At 42.0% G+C, this 23633-nt stretch overlaps 1 protein-coding gene across 1 annotated transcript; it reads left to right on the top strand.

Moving 5' to 3' along the window:
* The first annotated feature begins 544 nt into the window (after positions 1–544).
* On the top strand, positions 545–3924 carry LOC130551359 (coiled-coil domain-containing protein 106-like). Its single transcript, XM_057328932.1, has 4 exons — positions 545–839; positions 916–1026; positions 2797–2994; positions 3315–3924. The coding sequence occupies exons 1-4, from the start codon at positions 644–646 to the stop codon at positions 3626–3628; spliced, it is 819 nt and encodes a 272-aa protein (XP_057184915.1). The 5' UTR covers positions 545–643; the 3' UTR covers positions 3629–3924.
* Positions 3925–23633: the final 19709 nt, after the last annotated feature.

The following is a 23633-nucleotide window of genomic DNA, read 5'->3' as shown; positions in this document are numbered from 1 at the left end:
ATTTGAATAAATAAATGAATAAACAACAAGATAACTGTTTAACGCTTTTATTCGCCCTACTCACCAGGTATATCCATCTTTGCTCTTGTCTTTGGCAAACTTCATTTTTCTTCTGCAGTGTACGCATCGAATTCTTTTTGCCAGTAATTTCTTCCGCTGCATCCATTTAATGAGCTTTATCTTATCATTTTTGTCGTGAAATTGCGATACTACAGGTAGATACACCATTTTTGAAATTCTGCGCCGAAAGACTGTTCCGTTCTGTCCGCGTTCGCGCGCAATTGTACGTCTGCGTGCTGCATTATCACGTGACCCTGGTAAAGGTCTCTATTGGTCGCATTGAATCTTGGAGGCGCAAAACAGGTACGTGATGGTGCTTGCATCCATTGTTTAATTGTTCTACGATAAACTTGTTTAGAGGAGTGTAGAGTAAGGTGAGATTAATTTAATTGTATTTAATTATGTATAAGTTAGTTTTTGACTGCTTGCTTCACTTTATTGTCATAATCTCTCTCTCTCTCTCTCTCTCGACAGAAATACACATATTTCTAAAATACACATATATGTATATTTAAAATTTACCATTCCCAATGTTTTAATGATGTGATTTACATCTTATCTGCTGTGTGGACTCAGGTCCACCATGGCCAGTAAAAGAGTGCAAAGGAGAAGGAAAACAATTATGGATCAAGGGACTGCAGAGAGCCCAAATGTGACACAAGATCGGCAAGCTCCTACAGATGTAGAGGAGACTGTAGAAGAGGGCCAGAGAAGGGAAGATAAAGATGAAGTGTCCAGTGAGGAAAGTGTACAGTGTGATGAAAGGGTTATGCTCAGTGGTAAGAGTTTATTTAACTTTTATTTCACTCTTTGTGCTCCAATAAATATCTCTCGCATTTATTTTGTTGATTGTAGATAAAACCAGTTCCCTGAAGTTGCAGCAGAAAAATAAAAGACTGCAGAAAAAAATTAAGAAAATGCATGAAGAAATTTACATTTTGAAGAAAAAGTTGAAGGCAAGAACAGGTAGGTGACTATGGCTGGGTGAGGTGTTAAGAGTACGATCATGTTAGTTTTCTTTCTTTTATTATTTTATAAAATATTCCTAGAGGTCCACTTACAGTATAATGTTTCTAACATTTCTATATCAAACCATGTAAAGTGAACCAGGTACTCCAGGGGTGTCCAATCCTGGTCCTGGAGGGCCAATGCATGCTGAGTTTAGCTAAAGTCCATTTAGGGAAGTCGTGCCACTCAGTGGCCATGTTTGCAACGCGCCTCCGACAGTTAGGGCAGTTATTACGTAATTCAAACAAGACGTGAATAGGGAATACTGATATTTCGACAATCACTGGCTAAAATCCCAATTAAACTACATATTTAAAAACAACATTTATAAATTACATAAACTGTACCATAACATTTGTTTCCTATGAACAAATTGCACTTAAAAACATTATTTTTCACGTTGCTTAAGAAACTAGCATGCGCAAAGCTTCGCTAGGGCAGCCATATTGAGCGTTGTGTTCCTCCCGATTCATTTCAATTTTAGTGACGCATCTTGTTCATATTGATATCTTTGGTTTAGCTCCAGCCCCAATTAAACACACTTGAACCATCTTATCAAGGTCTTGCTAGAGATACTAGAAACTTCCAGGGGATGTGTAGAGGCAAGTTGTAGCTAAACTCTAGCAGGACAGTGCTCCTCCATGAGTGTGGACATCCCTGATGTAGTCACTGACCGCGTCCGACACCGCATACTATAACAGTACGTACTGTATTAGAATAAGTACCTGCCTATCGACTTATAAAACAGTACGTTCTATATAGTATGTGTGGGGGTAGTATGAATACATTTTGGACATACTGCATCCGCCATGTTTTATTGTCACATGACGTGACCCGTATGCTCTTTGACCTATGACGTATTAACAACAACCTGTACGTTTGCATTGCTAAAAACTCAATTTAGTCACATGAAATTCATGTATGGGTACTTGCATTTGAAATCGGACATCTGCCTTAAAGTTTTTCATATAATTTAATTTATATAATTTTAATATAATTTTAAAATTTGACCGTTACTAGGCTCCCGTGGCATCATGGGATAGAGAAGAGTTCATCCGACACACACATACAAATCTCGGCGGAAGCAGTAGACCATCCGTGTATTTATCGCCTACTGTTTTTTGGACACTGAGGTTTCGGACATACTATTCATGACTCATACTTATTCTTGCCTACTGTATCGAAGTAGGCAATTTCGGACGCAAGGACTGTCTTGATTTACCAATGTTAAAAAAATTGTGGCAAAGAATGTGTGATTGTACAAGAGTCCTTGCCTGTCAGAACAATCACTGATCACGGATTAGTTTTTATAACAAACATGTTTTCTTACATGTTATGCCATTACTGTCAGACTTTGAGTACCTAGGTTCCTCCCTATTACTTTTAATTGTATTATTATTTGTAATATTGTATTAATATAATAGTGCTGGGGTGGGTAAATGCAAATGAGAACTGCATTGCATTTGGAACATGAGGATGGGACTGATTCTAAAATAAGCTGCCTTTGCAAAAGTATGTCAAATGTCAAAATATCAACAAATCAAGCAAATGTTGCCTACTTCAGTTCTTTGTCAGATAGCATATTTTTACCGTACATGTACATGCTAATATGAGCTCAAATACATCCACATTTATATTATTTTTTGTTTGGCTTGCACATGAGGTTTATTTATGGTGTTGATTAACAATGAAAATCGCAGTTCACCAGCTATTTTTTTGTGGGAGCAGGAAAGTCAAAGAAGTACAGATCCCGTGAAGATGATTCAGATGATTCAAGCTCTAGTTCAACCTCCAGCTCCACCTCAAGGTCCACCTCCATTTCCTCACTTTCAACCTTATCCTCCAGTTCAAGCTCAAAAATGGGAAATCCAAAAACCAAAAAGAAGAGGAAAGAAAAGCACTATCATCCTCTGGCAATGGCAAGAGGTACAGTAAACATATTCTGTATCTGTGGGTGGCAGCCTTTGTAAATTTTGGGCCATGGTGTAACGTTTTTACAAAGAGGAACGAGTACTATTAGAACTAATTCAGCATGTAGATACACAATTATTTAACTTCTATGGCTTGAAATGAATATCCCTTGGCACATGTGCAAAGACTTGCTAACTCCTGATATATATTTAGTAAACTGTTTTACACTGTGTTGTACACACTTGTTACCAAATCAACCAAAATGTATCTTAATAACAGGCGTAGACAAAACCTGAATGGCTGCTAATTCTATTCTGTTCTTGTTTACTTTACAGCTCGAACAACTGATGATGTGGTACGTCGGTACCACAAAGTTTTGAAGGCCTACAAGAATCAGGGAAGCATGACTAAGGCCTTCAAAACTGTAGGAGTGGATCGCAACACACTGGCTCTGTCTGCCCCCCTGGCAGAAATTTCTATTGCTTGTCCAAAATTCTTAAAGAGCCTTCCACCTTTTAACATCAAAAAGGATAAGCTTTTAGAATACTCCAAGCGTTGTGCAGAGTCGATGACTCCGGAGGTCACTACCAAAATTGAAGACCTTAAAGCTAAAGGCAAGCTCCTGCCAATCAAGTACAAATACAGATAAGCCCCTAAGTAACTTGTTTAAGTATACAATATTGTTATATAGTTTAGGGCTATTTTGTATATTTTACATATTTGTTTATTTATTTTGGTTTTTCTTTGTTTCTATTTTTGGTTCCAGTATGTTAAAATACACTTGAACACTTAAATACGCTTTAAAAAAAGAATTATCCAGATAATGTTTGGCTTAACGTTTTAAAAGCCATATGGTGTTCCATTGTATTGAAGCTTAACAATAAAGGTTTAAAATTGTAAAAATCTGTTTACATCATATTAATTTCTGATCTGAATTAAAGGGATAGTTCACACAAAAATAATTACTCACCCTCGAGTTGTTTCAAATCTTTATAAATGTCTTTGTTCTGATGAACACAGCGAAATATATTTGTTAGAATTCTTAAAACCAAACAGTTCTTGCACCCCATTGACTACCATAGTAGGAAAAAATAATTATCTTTGTTCAACCAAACAACTAAACTTCGTTTGGAACAACTAGAAAGGGAGTACTTCATGACAGAATTTTAATTTTTGGGTGAACTATCCCTTTAATAACATCAATTATACTTTATACTTAAGTTAATATTTTTTGCTATTTATTGCTGTCCAATATCCTGCAATACCAATGCAATTAAGAAGCCACTACATGTGAACTAGTGAGTTATTTCATACTAAAGTACAGATGGATAAGATATGTAGATACACGTACAGTACAGTAAAGTACAGTCTTGGTACACTTTATTTTACGTAGCTTCATCCTGTGTAACAATCTGTAATGCAAATGTAATTAGGAAGCAACTACATGTATTTAGGTTTTGAACTAGTGAGTTATTTCATTCTAAAGTACAGATGGATAAGGTATATAGATACATGTACAGTACAGTAAAGTACAGTCTTGGTACACTTTATTTTACGTAGCTTCATCCTGTGTAACAATCTCTAATGCAAATGTAATTAGGAAGCAACTACATGTATTTCGGCTGTAAGTACATATTGATAAGGTAGGTAGACACATGTGAATTGCACGAGTACATACTGCAGAAGCAATTGGTGCAGAAGTTTCTTCTATATGTTGACAGAGAATAGAGGCAAACCAATAAACACACACAAGCACACGCATGTTGGGATTTCATGTTTACGGGACATTCCATAGACATAATGCCTTACCCCTAAAACTACCCATCACAGAAAACCTCCTGCATTTTTAGATTTTCAATAAACATCATTTTGAATGATTTGTAAGCTGCTTTCCTCATGGGGCCCTAAAACAGTGTCCCTACAAGGTGAAAATTTACTGGTGTCACTTTGGTCCTCATAAGGTAAGGAATACTAGGACCATACACACACAATGACATAAAGTACTGCACTTCTAAACAAATATTTTAAACTATAATGTAGGTCATGAAACCTAACACTAAATGTACTATTCATTTACTCGGTTATTCTGTTTTTTAATGTAATGTTTTATCCACTTGGAACAAAGTGAACAGACAAAATAATTGACAAATACGATTTATGAGGAAGGGAAGCCAATTGTACCTGTTGAGATCATGCAGAATCTATGTGAGCAGCAATGATTTTTTTTCAAGAATTATGCTCTTGTCTTTATAGCAGTGGATGGTGAAAATAAATAAATGTAAAAAAATAAACAAATAGAAATCTGTAAGTCTGATCTGGCTCTCCGTGTTACAGCTGCAGCTGAGTAACCGACTTGGCACGTTACCGACTGTAGTCGTCTACCGAACGTAAGTGATCATGTATAGAAACAGGTTTTTCTACATTTAAGTACTTGTGGTTACATTGTGTAGAACTACGTATAAGTAATATTATTACATTGTACGAGGTTTGTAACAATATCCATCGTACCTGTGTTACAGGCTTGGCCGATAACATGTGTAACAGTAGCTGCCTGTTACATGTGCATAATTACAACCTATAAGTACAGATTGTTGCATAATGTAGTTACATAGTAAGTACACTTTGTTACATGATATTACACTAGATACTACATAGTATTTAATTAAGTAATTACTCTGTACCACGGGCACCGTAAAATAAAGTGTTACCAAATGTTCATGATGATGGGGAAAGATTGTATCACTTATCTTTAAATGTCCTCTACTGAGAAATTATTTGAAAACAGTGCTCTGTTTTCTTTGTACTATATGCTGTCCTGTCATGAACCGATGGAATGGAGAAACCATTGAGACAATGTCATAGGTGTTCATGCAAAACAAGGAAATAAAGTGATGCACAGCTGTCTCTATCTTTCACCTCTCTACAGAATTCCTGTACAACAATGAGAATTGTAGTGTCTGGACAGTACTGTATGTGTCCGCAGTCAACTTAGTGTAAGAATTCAATCACAGGATTATTTATATCTGACTGTTGAACTCAATCATAACCCAATGCAACTACAAAAGTTTGTCTGCTTCACTTCAGAGGTCATTGCCGTTGCTTAGAAACGTTGGTTGGTCAGAAACGTTAGATGTTTTGCCATCTTTTATTTGTTGGATTGGCTTAACTGACTAGCAAATCAATACCAAAAGGTATGATATCTACTTCACGAGTTCACCTTAGCCGATAATAAAGTGGGACGGCTGGTAAGCGTATCTGACAAAGACATCTGTGGTGCCATCCCAAAAAGGGAAAAAAATCACTATAACGTACCTTCTCTGGATCTGTTCCACGATTGTGGAATGATACCTCCTTTGTAAGTCGCTTTGAATAAAAGTGTCTGCTAAATGTAAATGTAAATGAACGTGTTATATGTTGTCCTAACGAACACCCCACTGAATGGCACGAGTTCACAGAAAGGCAGCATTAAACTCATGACCTGTGTATTTTGTGTTCATCTTGCATGTTGCATTGTTTTCCACCTGGCCTCTTTTTGTTTTCAGTGAGCCATGTGTTCCCCTGTCATCATCTATTGCAGGAACAACTGCATTCTCTTATGAGACACAGAATTCAAGAGCTTTGAATTTCTTCTTTATGAAAACATAATATGAAAACAGAACACAGCCCTAACATCTAACAAGGATTCTACCATATCTGACGGCACACTTGTTGTAGTCCCAACGAGCTGTTCAAATACACGTACATCTGTTTTTAGTACCCACAGTTCTTAAAGGGGAGGTCTGATGGAATTTCACTACTTTAAAATTAGTTAGTGAGTAGTATAACTGTTTGAGCATAAACAACATCTGCCAAGTCGCAACGCTCAATGTGCACAGCAAAATGAATATGTTTTCTTTAAAAGAAATCACTTTTTAAAGACTACAATGAACAGCTCGTTGGGACTACAACAAGCTACTTCCTGCAGTAGTTACATCATGACAGACAAATTTTACATAAACCCGGCCCCCAGGAACACGGATAGGGTAATGGGCGGGACATCTCAACACGCACTCAAAGCAGTACACCAATAACAAAAGACTGGCTCAGCTTTACCCATCAAAGCATTTCGGAAGGAGGGACTTCATAGAACCAGGAACTCAACAGCCTGTTTTCTGAGAATCAAGATGACTGTGTAAAACATAAGTGAAATATGTAATATTATAAAGCATTTTTTGAAAATTGGAACATGAACAATTATTGTTTAGAACATCAAAACATAATAAAGTCTTTGAAAAATAGGCAAAAAGGACCCCTTTACATAATAATACTGTACATAGTACTTTCTCTTGCAGGTTCTGCTGATTTTCAGGAGTCGAATGAGGATGATACAGAATATGACTTCAAAATAGAGAATGATGAAGAAAACACAGGTAAGTACAGAGCCAGGGGTATAAGCATGTTAGTATAGGGAAAGCAAATACCGTATCCTTATCTCTCTGGATCTGTTCCACGATTGTGGAATGATACCTCCTTTGTAAGTCGCTTTGAATAAAAGTGTCTGCTAAATGACTAAATGTAAATGTAAATGAACGTGTTATATGTTGTCCTAACGAACACCCCACTTAATGGCACGAGTTCACAGAAAGGCAACATTAAACTCATGACCTGTGTCTTTTGTGTTCATCTTGCATGTTGCATTGTTTTCCACCTGGCCTCTTTTTGTTTTCAGTGAGCCATGTGTTCCCCTGTCATCATCTATTGCAGGAACAACTGCATTCTTTTATGAGACACAGAATTCCAGTAAAATAACTTGAGAACCTGTTTCATTAGTATATACGAACTGGTGGGTGGAGTTTATGGACTTTATGGATAATTAGAAGTCAATAATAAGATGGTAAATACTAATATATCCATTACTCAAAGCAACTGAAAAGGTCTGTCTGGTTCTCTTCAAAGGTCATTGTGCTTGCATTTGTGTGGCTGCAAACGTTTGAAAGATGTTTCGCCTTCTTTTATGTGTTGGATTGGCTTTACTGATCAACAGATCACTACCAGCAAGTAAGACCTTCTACTTCATTCTACTGTACATAGATGAGTATTTCACTGGTGTTTGCTGATCTGTGTATGAAGTGCATTGTGTGTTATGTAAATGTGATGTGCAAGAGATGTAAAATCTATCAACTACAATGGGAATGCAAAGAAAGTAAATGTTTACATAGTTTGAATATTGCTGCTACTTATCCAACATTACAAATTCTCCTTATTGTCTGCACGTTGGTTAATACAATATTAAAAATTTTAAAGGAATCAAACATGGTGGAACTGCCATTAGCATGTCAGAAATAATGCAATGAAATTGTTACTTTTTAGTCGAGCAAGTACCAAAACAACCAGTGTTAAAAATTGACTCCTTACCATACCGATTCATTTGTAAGCTTTTAATAATCACTTAAAATTTGAGCAGTCGATTCAGATTTTGAGGTCACTTACAACTGATGTACACTCGGGGCTAGCTGCTAGCCATCTATTGCGCTGAATGAATTTCCATGTCTCGGTTCACTCATTTTCATTCTCTCTTCCAAGTGGACTATATTAGTAAACTAATGTCTAGGATGAAGCCCGAGATGGCAATAGAGAGGCAAAAGCTACAGATCTAGCTTTGAATTTCTTCTTTATGAAAACATAATATGAAAACAGAACACAGCCCTAACATCTAACAAGGATTCTACCATATCTGATGGCACACATGTTGTAGTCCCAACGAGCTGTTCAAATACACATACATCTGTTTTTAGTACCCACATTTCTTAAGGGGAGGTCTGATGGAATTTCACTACTTTAAAATTAGTTAGTGAGTAGTATAACTGTTTGAGCCTAAACAACATCTGCCAAGTCGCAACGCTCAATGTTCACAGAAAAGGAAGATGTTTTCTTTAACAGAAATCTGTCAAGGATCGTGAGGGGAAGAACCCAAGCGCAGGCAGCAAGGTGATGGGAACACTAAGATTTTAATAATAATAAAACACACACGAAACAGAAACACCCACAATGGGGAAAACGAACTAAGGTGGTATAAACTCAAAACAAAGACTTCCCACACGGGGGCAAAAAACAAAAGAGACAGGATACTTTAACTACAAGAAACTAAGACACGACTTGATACACAATAAAGATCCAGACAAGGGGCAAGGTAATCCACAAGGCAGGGTAACAGGAACATGAGCAAGGGAAGCTAGGTAAATCGTGGACAATTAGCGTCCATTCATATAGATTGCCATCGGTTGACTAGGCAGACGAAGGGCTCGTATACCTGAATTGGACGCCAAATTCTCGCTCACTCTTATTATGATTGGGACTTTTTTCCCTTATCGGAGTTTAGGGGCCGTTTTCCCGGAGAGGCATTGACGGACACCACAAGGGGTGGCAAAGTGCTGCGGGCGTGGACCCTCGCTGCCACAAAATGCCTATCATCCCCTCACCACCTAATCTTCTCACCGCATGCACGAGGAGCCTTTCGCTTCCCCCTGACCGCCTAACTCTGCCATAGTCTTCCTCACGTCCGCAGCCGCCTAGACTTGCTAGTTTGCTGCCCCTTGCTGCCTATGCATGGCGCGACATCCAAAAGATGCCAAAAGTCTCGCTCGCCACCCTTGCGTCCGCAGAGCGCCTAGAGTTGGTAGTTTGCTGCCCCTTGCTGCCTATTCGTGGCGCGACATCCAAAAGATGCCAAAACTCTCGCTCGCCGCCCTTCTTTCTTTTTTCTCTCCCTCACGGCCGTGGCGCCCCCTAGAGGAGCCGGGCGTCCTTCGTGACCTTGCTCGTTCGTGCTTAGGGGAGGTTTCTGTCAGAAAGACGTCGGATACCCGAGCCAACGCGCGAGGGGGTTTGCGGGCCCATAGAGAACCACTAGAGGCAGGGAGATGTATATAAAATAAGAAAAAATATTTAATTTCACTTCCCGACCAAGCCCTACGGTATGCGTCGAGAGTCACGTGACGCAACTTTCTGTAATGTTTCGGGCTCCTGGGGACTCCCGGCCGTACGGGAGCCTCTGACACCTGCAACAATATCCTATTTCTCTCATAGGTTGCTATCGTACGATGGACCTACGAACGAGCGGGAGTTCAAGTGACCCGATTCAAATTCTGTAGCTCCTCGCGCCCCCTCATTCGGTTCCCAAGAGTTTGAAGCGGTACGGCCTCGTTATGTATATATTGCACGTTTTGGGGATGTTGTGGGCCGTTATTTTTCTGGAAATTTTTTGTGATTTTTTTCGAGCACTTTCCGTACACGAGGGGCATGGGCTTCGAATATGTGGTTGCAAGAGGGTGTGACGAACCAGCATTCGAAGCCCCAAGGTTTTTTACAAAAATAAAGCAGAATTTGTGAAAATGCTGGTCAGAGGATTTATTTCTGTGAAAAGTGCATTTGTATAACACATGAGCATTTTGACAGCCTGAAGTGTGCAAAATACCAATATGGGTGGCTTCTAGGATACATATCTGTAGGTTTGTCACAAGAAAATGGGTTTACAGTTAAAAATTGACCTTTACGCATTGTCCACCGTTAGCCTACAACGGCTACTGTCAAAACATGTTATGACTGGGACTTCCGGTGTTCACAGGAAGTCCCAGTCGTAACTTATTTGACAGTCGGTCGGTAGGCTACTAATGTACAAAACACTTTTCACACAAGAAAAAGCACTAGAAAATGTTCCCTAGGTTCAAGTAAGCCACTCTCTCGGTATGTGAAACAGGGGCCAACAGACTACCAGATATAAAGTTTGGGGCCCCTCGACCCACTGCGGCCCAACGGGCGCTGCCGACACTCTTAACTTATCCCATTCATTTTCATGAGCTCACGGTGGACCAATAGACAGAAAGGTCTGATCGACCTGCAATTCACTATATGCCTCGTCACGGGGCCCTGGGTCGGTTCTGGAGTTCGCGCCCCTCGACCTCGTTGACCTCTCACTTTGCCCAAAAAGACACCAGCAGCCTACATATAGGTTGCGAATGTATGCTCTGGAATACAGGGGTCAAAGGCACAGGGTCTTAATACTCGGCATCGGTATACCCGTGGGGATCTCCCAAGCCGGATATCGAGTACCGTGGTTCTCGGTCACTCTCGAAGTATCTTTTTCTTGAAAAAAGATTGATCCTCTAATTTTGTCTCATTGTCATTCAAGAGGGTCTTTCATGGCTATGACATGAAGAAGCCTGTATGAGAGACTTTTGCAAACCGCACTATAAATCGTTTCCCACGGTTCTAGACAGCCACACTCACGGTATGTTAAACAAGGGCCTACAGACTACTAGAATCTAAAGTTTGGGGCCCCTCGAGCACCCGGGTCTGAACGGGAGCCGCCAACACTCTTGACTTATCCCATCGTTTTCATAAGCTCTCGATGGACAATTAGGGTTGGGGTACAGAATGGTCTGATCGACCTGCAATTCACGTATATGTCTCATCTCGGGGCCCTGGGTCATGTTCTGGGGTTCCGCGCCCCTCAGACTTCGTGACCTCTCACTTTGCCCAAAAAGACACCAGCTGCCTACATATAGGTTGCGAATGTACGCTCTAGAATACAGGGGTCAAAAGGTCGTAGGGTCTTAATACTCGGTACGGTATACCGTGGGGGTCTCCCAAGCCGGGATATCGAGTTCCGCGTCGTAGACGCTTCCGGAGACAGATTTCCACCTGGAAAGCAACTGCCTCAAGAGGCCTTCGCAGGCACAAGTCCCCATAGAGATCAATGCGAGGGGAGAGATGTATGAAATAATAAAAAATATTAAATTTAATTCCTGACCTAGCCCTCTCGGTATGTCGTCGAGGGCCAACTGACGCAAGTTTCTGTAAAGTTTCGGGCTCCTTGGGCCTCTCGCGGTGGTAGGGAGCCTCTGACACCTGCAACATATCCTATTTCTCTCATAGGTGGCTATCGTACAGAGACCCCGAACGGCCCCGGGACTCCGAATGACCCCGATTCAAATTCCGTAGCTGCTCGCCGCCCCCTCATTCGGTTCCCAAAGTTTTGAAGTCGGTACGGCCTCGTTATGTACTATATAGCACGTTTTGGGGACGTTGTGGGCCATTTATTTTTCTGGAATTTTTTTGTGATTTTTTTTCGATCACTTGCCGTACACCGAAGGGTATGGGCTTTGGATATGTGGTGCGTGAGGGTGTGAAGAGCCAGCATTCGAAGCCCCGAGGTTTCTGTACAAGAATAAAGCAGAATTTTGCTGAAACTGCTGTTCAGAGATGTATTTCTGGTGAAAAGTGCTTTGTAAGCAAAATAAGCATTTTAATAGCCTGAAGTGTGCAATATACCAATATGGGGTGCTTCTAGTGATACATAGCTGTAGGTTTGTCATACAAAAGCTGTTTACAGCTTAAAAATAGACCTTTACAGTATTGTGCACTGTAAGCCTACGAGGCTACTGTCAAATAAGTTATGACTGGTACTTCCTGTGGTTTTGCCGAGTCACAGGAAGTGCCAGTCGTAACTTATTTGACGGGTCCTCATAGGTAGCTAATGTACACACCATTGTTAATGCTCCTGGAGCACATCTATGAGCCTTAATCACGTCATTGGAAGGGCTGTGCTCTCATACACTCTACTGTTAGGATTAAGCTATATAACTCCTTACTTAGGCTTATAATGACCCTTAATAGGCTTTGTCCATTATTTACCTATGAGGGCCCCATAAGATAAGTTACGACTGGGACCTCCTGCGGTCACAGGAAGTCCCACACGTAACACTTTTGGCACGGCTCCCATAGGTAGCTAATGTACACACCATTTTTAAGCCTCTGGAGCACATCTATGAGCCTTAATACACGTCATTGGGAAGGGCTAAGCCTCTCATGCTATATAACTCCTTATTTAGGCTTATAATGACCCTTAAAAAAGTGGGGCAGTCGTGGCCTAATGGTTAGATAGTCGGACTCGTGACCAGAAGGTTGCCGGTTTGATCCTCAGGGCCGGCGGGTAACGACTGAGGTGCCCTTGAGCAAGGCACCTTACCGGGCGCTGCAGTGATAGCTGCCCACTGCTCCGGTGTAGTGTGTTCACCACTTGCTGTGCGTGTGTTCACTACTCTCTGGATGGGTTAAATGCAGAGGTCACATTTCGGGTATGGGTCACCATATCTGACTAATAGGTCACTTTCACTTCACTTCACTTAAAAGGCTTTGTCCATTATTTACCTATGAAGGTCTCATTAGATAAGTTACGAATGTACATGCCACACGTAACACTTTTGGCACGGCTCCCATAGGTAGCTAATGGACACACCATTTTTAAGCCTCTGGAGCACATCTACGAGCCTTAATGCACGTCATTGGGAAGGGCTGTGACTCTCATACACTCTACTGTTGGCTAAAGCTATAGAACTCCTTACTTAGGCTTATAATGACCCTTAATAGGCTTTGTCCATTATTTACCTATGAGGGTCCCATTAAATAAGTTACACATGTATGTGAGCCAAATCAAATAAGTTACACATGTATTGTCATTTTGAGCATAATAACCATGTTACAAAGCTACGTTGGTTATATAACTTACAGGACCCTTAATAGGCTTTGCCTACGAAGGTCCCATAAATTAGAATGTACATGCCACACGTAACACTTTTGGCACGGCTCCCATAGGTAGCTAATGGACACACCATTTTTAAGCCTCTGGAGCACATCTATGAGCCTTAATGCACGTCATTGTGAAGGGCTGTGCCTCTCATACACTCTACTGTTGGTTAAAGCTATATAACTCATTACTTAGGCTTATAATGACCCTTAATAGGCTTTGTCCATTATTTACCTATGAGGGTCCCATTAAATAAGTTACACATGTATTGTCATTTTGAGCATAATAACCATGTTACAAAGCTGTAATAAACACGTAATTGCCAAACTGAGTCTCACACACTTTTGGAACGGCTCCCATAGGTAGCTAATGGACACACAATTTTAAAGCTTCTGCAGCACATCTGTGACCTTAAATTGACGTCATTTAAACAGTAGAGTGCCTCTTATACACTCTATTGTTGGATTAAGCAATATATCTCATTGCCAAGGTTAAATAATCACCCTTAATAGGCTTTGTCCATTATTTACCTATGAAGGTCCCATTAGATAAGTTACGAATGTACATGCCACACGTAACACTTTTGGCACGGCTCCCATAGGTAGCTAATGGACACACCATTTTTAAGCTTCTGGAGCACAACTGTGAGCCTTATTGTACATCATTGTGAAGGAATGTATCTTCTGTGTACAATATTATTGGTTTTACCTGTATAACTCATTGCCAAAGCAAATAATGGTAATTTAGAGGCTTTGTACATTCGCCACGTATGAGGGCCCCTTCAAATAAGATAGAGATGTAAGAAATAGGCGTGTGTGACAAAGCGCTAAGGATTCCCAAACTGTAGCACAAAATCACAATTCACAAAAATGCATCCCACTCCTTACCTGTCACATAGGAGGCGAATTTACACAGTTTTAAGCCTGTAGAGCACAATATTGAGCTTTAATGTACATTATCATGAAGGAATGTGTCTCCATAGGCTTTGTTCATTATTTACCTATAAGGCTCCCATTAAATAGGTCACGATGTACATGCCACACGTAACACTTTTGGCACGGCTCCCATAGGTAGCTAATACACACCATTTTATAAGCCTCTGGAGCACATCTATGAGCCTTAATGCACGTCATTGTGAAGGGCTAAGGCCTCTCATACACTCTACTGTTGGTTAAAGCTATATAACTCATTACTTAGGCTTATAATGACCCTTAATAGGCTTTGTCCATTATTTACCTATGAGGGTCCCATTAAATAAGTTACACATGTATTGTCATTTGAGCATAATAACCATGTTACAAAGCTGTAATAAACAGGTAATTGCCAAACTGAGTCACACACACTTTTGGAACGGCTCACCCATAGGTAGCTAATGGACACACAATTTTAAGCTTCCTGGAGCACATCTGATGACATTAAATGGACGTCAACTTGTGAGTGGCTAAGCCCTCATACACTCATTGCCAAGTGTAAACCCTTACTATTATAATGACCCTTAATAGGCTTTTCCATTATTTACCTATGAAGGTCCCATTAAATAAGTTACACTGTATTGTCCTTATACACCTATGTGAGCCACATCAAATAAGTTACACATGTATTACCATTTTTGAGCATAATAACCATGTTACAAAGCTGTAATAAACAGGTAATTGCCAAACTGTAGTACCACAGGGAGAAACACGTTATTCGGCCAACTAACAAGGACTGGAACGCTCCATAGGCTAGCTAATGGACACACCATTTTTAAGCTTCTGGAGCACAACTGTGAGCCTTAATGCACGTCATGTGAAGGGCTGTGATCCTCTATACACTCTACTGGGATTTAAGCTATATAACTCCTTAGTTAGGTATACAATGACCCTTAATAGGCTTTGTCCATTATTTACCTATGAGGGTCCCATTAAATAAGTTACGAATGTACATGCACAAGTAACACTATTGGCACGGCACCCATAGGTAGCTAATGGACACACCATTTTAAGCCTTTGGAGCACATCTATGAGCCTTAATGCACTCATGTGAAGGCTTGCCTCTCATACACTCTACTGTTGGTTAAAGCTTATAACTCCTTAACTTAGGCTATATAATGACCCTTAATAGGCTTTGTCCATTATTTACCTATGAGGGTCGCATTAAATAAGTTACACATGTATTGTCTTTTTGAGCATAATAACCATGTTACAAAGCTGTAATAAACAGGTAATTGCCAAACTGAGTCACACACACTTTTGGAACGCGGCCTCCCATAGGTAGCTAATGAGACACACCATTTTTAAGCCTCTGGAGCACATCTATGAGCCTTAATGCATCGTCATGTGAAGGGTCTAAGCCTCTCATACACTCTACTGTTGGTTAAGCTATATAACTCCTACTTAGGCTTATAATGACCCTTAATAGGCTTTGTCCTATTATTTACCTATGAAGGTCCCATTAAATACGTTACGAATGTACATGCCACACGTAACACTTTTGGCACGGCTCCAATAGGTAGCTAATGGACACACAATTTTTAAGCTTCTGGAGCACATACTATGACTTATAATGCACGTCTTTACAGAGAGTAGCCTCTTATACACTCTACTGTTGGTTTAAAGCCATATAACTCATTCAAGGCTTAATAATGACCCTTAATAGGCTTTGTCCATTATTTACCTATGAAGGTCCCATTAAATAAGTTACACATGTATTGTCCAGTTATACACCTAGTTAGACCACGATCAAATAAGTTACACATGTATATACCATTTTTGAAGCTAATTAACTTCATGTTACAAAGCTCTTACTGTTGGTTTAAGCCATATAACTCATTGCCAAGGTTAAATAATGCACTTAATAGGCTTTGTCTCATTATTTACCTATAAGGTCCCATTAAATAAGTCACGAATGTACATGCCACACGTAACACTTTTGCGCAGCACCATAAGGTAGCTAATGTACACACCATTTTTAAGCGTTCTGGAGCACAACTGTGAGCCTTAATGCACGTCATTGTGAAGGGCTGTGACTCTCATACACTCTACTGTTGGATTAAGCTATATAACTCCTTATTAGGCTTATAATGACCCTTAATTAGCTTTGTCCATTATTTACCTATGAGGGTCCCATTAAATAAGTTACACTATTCTGTATATGTGAGCCAAATCAAATAAGTAACATGTATATACACATTTTTGAGCATAATAACCATGTTACCAAAGCTGTAATAAACAGTAATTGCCAAACTGAGTCACGGACACACTTTTGGACGCGCTCCCATAGGATATAATGGACACACCATTTTTAAGCTTCTGGAGCACAACTATAGAGTTTATTGTACATCATTGTGAAGGAATGTATCTTCTGTGTACAATATTATTGGTTTTACCTGTATAACTCATTGCCAAAGCAAATAATGGTAATTTAGAGGCTTTGTACATTCCCACGTATGAGGTCCCCTTCAAATAAGATAAGATGTAAGAAATATGGCGTGTGTGACAAAGCGCTAAGGATTCCCAAACCTGTAGCACAAAATCACAATTCACAAAAATGCATCCCACTCCTTACCTGTCACATAGGAGGCGAATTTAACAGTTTTAAGCCTGTAGAGCACAATATTGAGCTTTAATGTACATTATCATGAAGGAATGTGTCTCCATAGGCTTTGTCCATTATTTACCTATGAAGGGTCCCGTTAGATAAGTTACGAATGTATTGTCATTTTGAGCATAATAACCATGTTACAAAGCTGTAATAAACAGGTAATTGCCAAACTGAGTCACACACACTTTTGGAACGGCTCCCATAGGTAGCTAATGGACACACCATTTTTAAGCTTCTGGAGCACATCTATGAGCCTTAATGCACGTCATTGTGAAGGGCTAAGCCTCTCATACACTCTACTGTTGGCTAAAGCTATATAACTCCTTACTTAGGCTTATAATGACCCTTAATAGGCTTTGTCCATTATTTACCTATGAGGGTCCCATTAAATAAGTTACGAATGTACATGCCACACGTAACACTTTTGGCACGGCTCCCATAGGTAGCTAATGGACACACCATTTTTAAGCTTCTGGAGCACAACTGTGAGCCTTAATGCACGTCATTGTGAAGGGCGGTTCCTCTTATACACTCTACTGATGGTTTAAGCTGGATAAATCATTGCCAAAGCAAATGAGACCACTGACAGGGGTTTTACTCTGTCTACCGAATTTTGGGCCCTTCGAGTGAATCGCAGATGTGAGAAAACATTGTGTCGATGCACACCGGCGCTTTTATGTGCACGTTCGACTCGAAAGTCAAAGAAAAGGGCTTTGGGCTGTTTAAGCGTCTGTCACACAGCCGCTTGGCTCAAATGAGGCAGTCAGCTCCGAGACGGGGTCCCCCGGGGCGCCGGGTGGTGTTTGGGTCTTTGGGGGCTTCGGGCAGGCCTCCCTCAAGTTTAGGCTGCAAGGGGAATGCGTAGTCATTCTGAGGATGGAGGCGTGGCCAGCAGGAAGCCCCGCCTAAAATAGGTTACAAGGGGCACGCATAGGCTTCTCGTGTACGTCGGGGTCCGGAGCCGGCCCGTAGGCTGCAAGGGGGATGTTCAGGCGCTCTTCGGGAGGCCCGTTCGCAACCTGATCGGCTCGCGTGGCTTAGGCTGGGACCGTACGTCGAGTCGCCCCCTCGTGGTTCTTCCCAAGAGAGCGCCTAACCCTTCGTTCCGTGACTCAAAAATTAGGCACTTTGGGCATTTTTCTGGGTCCCCCAGGCGTCGCCGCCGCCCCATGACGCTTCCGTTCGATCGCGGGCGCTCTCCCCTTCGTTTCGGCACTGCCGGGCGACCTGGGAAAAATTGGGGTCGTCGGCGCGCAGCGTCCATAACTAGCCGTCCGGCGCGTGTCGACTAAGTTACACAATACGTTTGATGGCCTTAGGCATGCAAGGTCAGGGAAGAGGAGCATCAAGTGCTACTAGTTGCGCCTTACTGGCCCAACCGGACTTGGTTCTCAGAGCTGGTGCTTCTTACAACAACTCCCCCCTGGCTGATTGGCACATTTTGGCATCCCAGGCCAGACCTCTGGAACCTCCATGTCTGGCCCCTGGACGGGACGAGGAGATCCTGAGTGACTTACCCCCGGCGGTGGTAGAGACTCTCACACAGGCTAGGGCCCCGGCCACTAGGAGACTGTATGCCTTCAAGTGGCGCATCTTCTCGTCTTGGTGCTCTTCTCACGGAGAAGACCCACAGAGATGCTCAATCAGGTACGTACTGTCCTTTCTCCAGGAGAGACTTGAGAAGAACCTCTCCCCTTCCACACTGAAAGTGTATGTTGCCGCTATAGCCGCACATCACGATCTAGTTGCTGGTAAGTCTCTAGGACAGCATAACCTGGTCACCAGGTTCCTGAGGGGCGCGAGACGGTTGAATCCGCCTCGCCCGCGCCCCATACCCTCTTGGGACCTCGAAGTGGTCCTGGAGGGCCNTCACCGCATCCACGAGGAGCCTTTCTCGTCCCCCTGACCGCCTAACTCTGCCATAGTCTTCCTCACGTCCGCAGCACGCCTAGACTTGCTAGTTTGCTGCCCCTTGCTGCCTATTCGTGGCGCGACATCCAAAAGTTGTCAAAACGTCTTGCTCGCCACCCTTGCATCCGCAGCGCGCCTATAGTGGGTAGTTTGCTGCCCCTTGCTGCCTATTCGTGGCGCGACATCCAAAAGATGCCAAAACGTCTCGCTCGCTGCCCTTCTATCTTTTTTCTCTCCCTCACGGCCGTGGCGCCCCCTAGAGGAGCCGAGCGTCCTTCGTGACCTTGCTCATTCGTGCTTAGGGGAGGTTTCTGTCAGAAAGACGTCGGATACCCGAGCCAACGCGCGAGGGGGTTTGCGGGCCCATAGAGAACCACTAGAGGCAGGGAGATGTATATAAAATAAGAAAAAATATTTAATTTCACTTCCCGACCAAGCCCTATCGGTATGCCGTCGAGAGTCACGTGACGCAACTTTCTGTAATGTTTCGGGCTCCTGGGGACTCCACGGCCCGTACGGGAGCCTCTGACACCTGCAACATATATCCTATTTCTCTCATAGGTTGCTATCGTACGGTGGATATCGTACGATGGAGTTTTCAAGTGACCCAGATTCAAATTCTGTAGCTCCTCGCGGCCCCCTCATTCGGTTCCCAGAGTTTGAAGTCGGTACGGCCTCGTTATGTAATATATTGCACGTTTTGGGGATGTTGTGGGCCGTTTATTTTTCTGGAACATTTTTTGTGATTTTTTTCGAGCACTTGCCGTACAGCGAGGGGCATGGGCTTCGAATGTGTAATGCAAGAGGGTGTGACGAACTAGCATTCGAAGCCCCAAGGTTTTTGTACAAAAATAAAGCAGAATATTGCTGAAAATGCTGGTCAGAGATTTATTTCTGTGAAAAGTGCATTTGTATAACACATGAGCATTTTGACAGCCTGAAGTGTGCAAAATACCAATACGGGGCGCTTCTAGGATACATATCTGTAGGTTTGTCACAAGAAAATGGGTTTACAGTAAAAATTGACCATTTACAGCATTGTCCACCGTTAGCCTAAACGGCTACTGTCAAACATGTTATGACTGGGACTTCCGGTGGTTCACAGGAAGTCCCAGTCGTAACTTATTTGACAGTCGGTCGGTAGGCTACTAATGTACAAAACACTTTTCACACAAGAAAAAGCACTAGAAAATGTTCCCTAGGTTCCAGTAAGCCACTCTCTCGGTATGTGAAACAGGGGCCAACAGACTACCAGAATATAAAGTTTGGGGCCCCTCGATCCCACTGCGGCCCAACGGCTGCTGCCGACACTCTTAACCTATCCCATTCATTTTCATGAGCTCACGGTGGACAAATGGGACAGAAAGGTCTGATCGACCTGCAATTCACATATATGCCTCGTCACGGGGCCCTGGGTCGTGTTCTGGAGTTCCGCGCCCCTCAGACCTCGTTGACCTCTCACTTTGCCCAAAAAGACACCAGCAGCCTACATATAGGTTGCGAATGTATGCTCTGGAATACAGGGGTCAAAAGGTCACAGGGTCTTAATACTCGGCACGGTATACCGTGGGGATCTCCCAAGCCGGGGTATCGAGTACCGTGGTTCTCGGTCATCTCGAAGTATATTTTTCTTGAAAAAAGATTGATCTCTAATTTTGTTCAGTTTGTTCATTCAAGAGGGTCTTTCTGGCTATGACATGAAGAAGCCTGTATGAGAGACTTTTGCAAACCGCACTATAAATCGTTTCCCACGGTTCTAGACAGCCACTCTCACGGTATGTTAAACAAGGGCCTACAGACTACTAGAATCTAAAGTTTGGGGCCCCTCGAGCACCCGGGGTCTGAACGGGACCCGCAGACACTCTTGACTTATCCCAATCGTTTTCATAAGCTCTCGATGGACAATTAGGGTTGGGGTACAGAATGGTCTGATCGACCTGCAATTCACGTATATGTCTCATCTCGGGGCCCTGGGTCATGTTCTGGGGTTCCGCGCCCCTCAGACCTCGTAGACCTCTCACTTTGCCCAAAAAGACACCAGCTGCCTACATATAGGTTGCGAATGTACGCTCTAGAATACAGGGGTCAAAAGGTCGTAGGGTCTTAATACTCGGTACGGTATACCGTGGGGGTCTCCTAAGCCGGGATATCGAGTTCCGCGTCCGTAGACGCTTCCGGAGACAGATTTCCACCTGGAAAGCAACTGCCTCACGAGGCCTTCGCAGGCACAAGTCTCCATAGAGATCAATGCGAGGGAGAGAGATGTGTGAAAAATAATAAAAAATATTAAATTTAATATCCCGACCTAGCCCTCTCGGTATGTTGTCGAGGGCCAACTGACGCAAGTTTCTGTAAAGTTTCGGGCTCCTGGGGCCTTCGCGGGTGGTACGGGAGCCTCTGACACCTGCAACCTATCCTATTATTTTCATAGGTGCCTATCGTACAGAGACCCCCGAACGGCCCCGGGGACTCCGAAAGACCCCGATTCATATTCTGTAGCTGCTCGCCGCCCCCTCATTCGGTTCCCAAAGTTTGAAGTCGGTACGACCTCGTTATGTACTCTATCGATGCTGTTTGGGGAGTTTGTGGGCCGTTTATTTTTTGGGAATATTTTTTGTGATTTTTTTTCGGGCACTTGCCGTACAGCGAGGGGTACGGGCTTCCGAGTTCCGAAGCCCCGAGATTTTTGTACAAGAATAAAGCAGTTTTTTGCTGAAAATGCTGGTGAGAGACTAATTTCTGTGAAAAGTGCGTTTGTATGCAAAATAAGCATTTTAATAGCCTGAGGTGTGCAATATACCAATGTGGGGTGCTTCTAGGATACACATCTATAGGTTTGTCAGAAGAAAGTTGTTTACAGTCTAAAAAATTGACCGTTTACAGTATTGTCCACTGTAAGCCTACGAGGCTACTGTCAAATAAGTTATGACTGGTACTTCCTGTGGTTTTGCCGAGTCACAGGAAGTGCCAGTTGTAACGTATTTGACCGGTCCTCATAGGTAGCTAATGTACACACCAGTTTATGCTCCTGGATCACATCTTTGAGCTTCAATTCACGTCATGGCGAAGGGCTGTGACTCTCAGACACTCTACTGTGGGATTAAGCTATATAACTCCTTACTTAGGCTTATAATGACCCTTAATATGTTTTGTCCATTATTTACCTATGAGGGCCCCATAAGATAAGTTACAACTGGGACTTCCCGTGGTCACAGGAAGTCCCACACGTAACACTTTTGGCGTGGCTCCCATAGGTAGCTAATGTACACATCATTTTTAAGCCTCTGGAGCACATCTATCAGCCTTAATGCACGTCATTGGGAAGGGCTAAGCCTCTCATGCTATATAACTCCTTACTTAGGCTTATAATGACCCTTAAAAGGCTTTGTCCATTATTTACCTATGAAGGTCCCATTAAATAAGTTACACAAGTATTGTCCGTTATACACCTATGTGAGCCACATCAAATAAGTTACACATGTATATACCATTTTTGAGCATAATAACCATGTTACAAAGCTGTAATAAACAGGTAATTGCCAAACTGAGTGACACACACTTTTGGAACGGCTCCCATAGGTAGCTAATGGACACACCATTTTAAAGCTTCTGGAGCACATCTGTGACCTTAAATGGACGTCATTTACACAGTAGAGTGCCTCTTATTCACTCTATTGTTGGTTTAAGCCGTATAACTCATTGCCAAGGTTAAATAATGTCCCTTAATAGGCTTTGTCCATTATTTACCTATGAGGGTCCCATTAAATAAGTTACACATATATTGTCATTTTGAGCATAATAACCATGTTACAAAGCTGTAATAAACAGGTGATTGCCAAACTGAGTCACACACACTTTTGGAACGGCCTCCCATGGGTAGCTAATGGACACACAATTTTTAAGCCTCTGGAGCACATCTATGAGCCTTAATGCACGTCATTGTGAAGGGCTAAGCCTCTCATACACTCTACTTTTGGTTAAAGCTATATAACTCATTACTTAGGCTTATAATGACCCTTAATAGGCTTTGTCCATTATTTACCTATGAAGGTCCCATTAAATAAGTTACGAATGTACATGCCACACGTAACACTTTTGGCAAGGCTCCCATAGGTAGCTAATGGACACACCATTTTTAAGCTTCTGGAGCACAACTAAGAGCTTTATTGTACATCATTGTGAAGGGATTTATCTTCTGTGTGCAATATTATTGGTTTTACCTGTACAACTCATTGCCAAAGCAAATAATGGTAATTTAGAGGCTTTGTACATTTGCAACGTATGAGGGCACCTTCAAATAAGATACAGATGTAAGAAATAGGCGTGTGTGACAAAGCGCTAAGGATTCCCAATCTGTAGCACAAAATCACAATTCACAAAAATGCATCCCACTCCTTACCTGTCACATAGGAGGCGAATTTACACAGTTTTAAGCCTGTAGAGCACAATATTGAGCTTTAATGTACATTATCATGAAGGAATGTGTCTCCATAGGCTTTGTTCATTATTTACCTATAAGGCTCCCATTAAATAGGTCACGAATGTACATGCCACACGTAACACTTTTGGCACGGCTCCCATAGGTAGCTAATGGACA

The sequence above is a fragment of the Triplophysa rosa genome, unplaced genomic scaffold (assembly GCF_024868665.1).
Source record: "Triplophysa rosa unplaced genomic scaffold, Trosa_1v2 scaffold9_ERROPOS100000, whole genome shotgun sequence".
NCBI lineage: Eukaryota > Metazoa > Chordata > Actinopteri > Cypriniformes > Nemacheilidae > Triplophysa > Triplophysa rosa.
Note: the sequence above shows the minus strand (reverse complement) of the source record. Positions and strands in the feature narration are given on the sequence as shown.

Bases quoted from the DNA above. Each gene is read 5' to 3' on its own strand.
- LOC130551359 (XM_057328932.1), top strand. From the start codon at position 644: ATGGCCAGTAAAAGAGTGCAAAGGAGAAGGAAAACAATTATGGATCAA. The intron at 840-915 runs GTAAGAGTTTAT...TGTTGATTGTAG, and splicing joins TGAAAGGGTTATGCTCAGTG to ATAAAACCAGTTCCCTGAAG. The intron at 2,995-3,314 runs GTACAGTAAACA...TTTACTTTACAG, and splicing joins TCCTCTGGCAATGGCAAGAG to CTCGAACAACTGATGATGTG.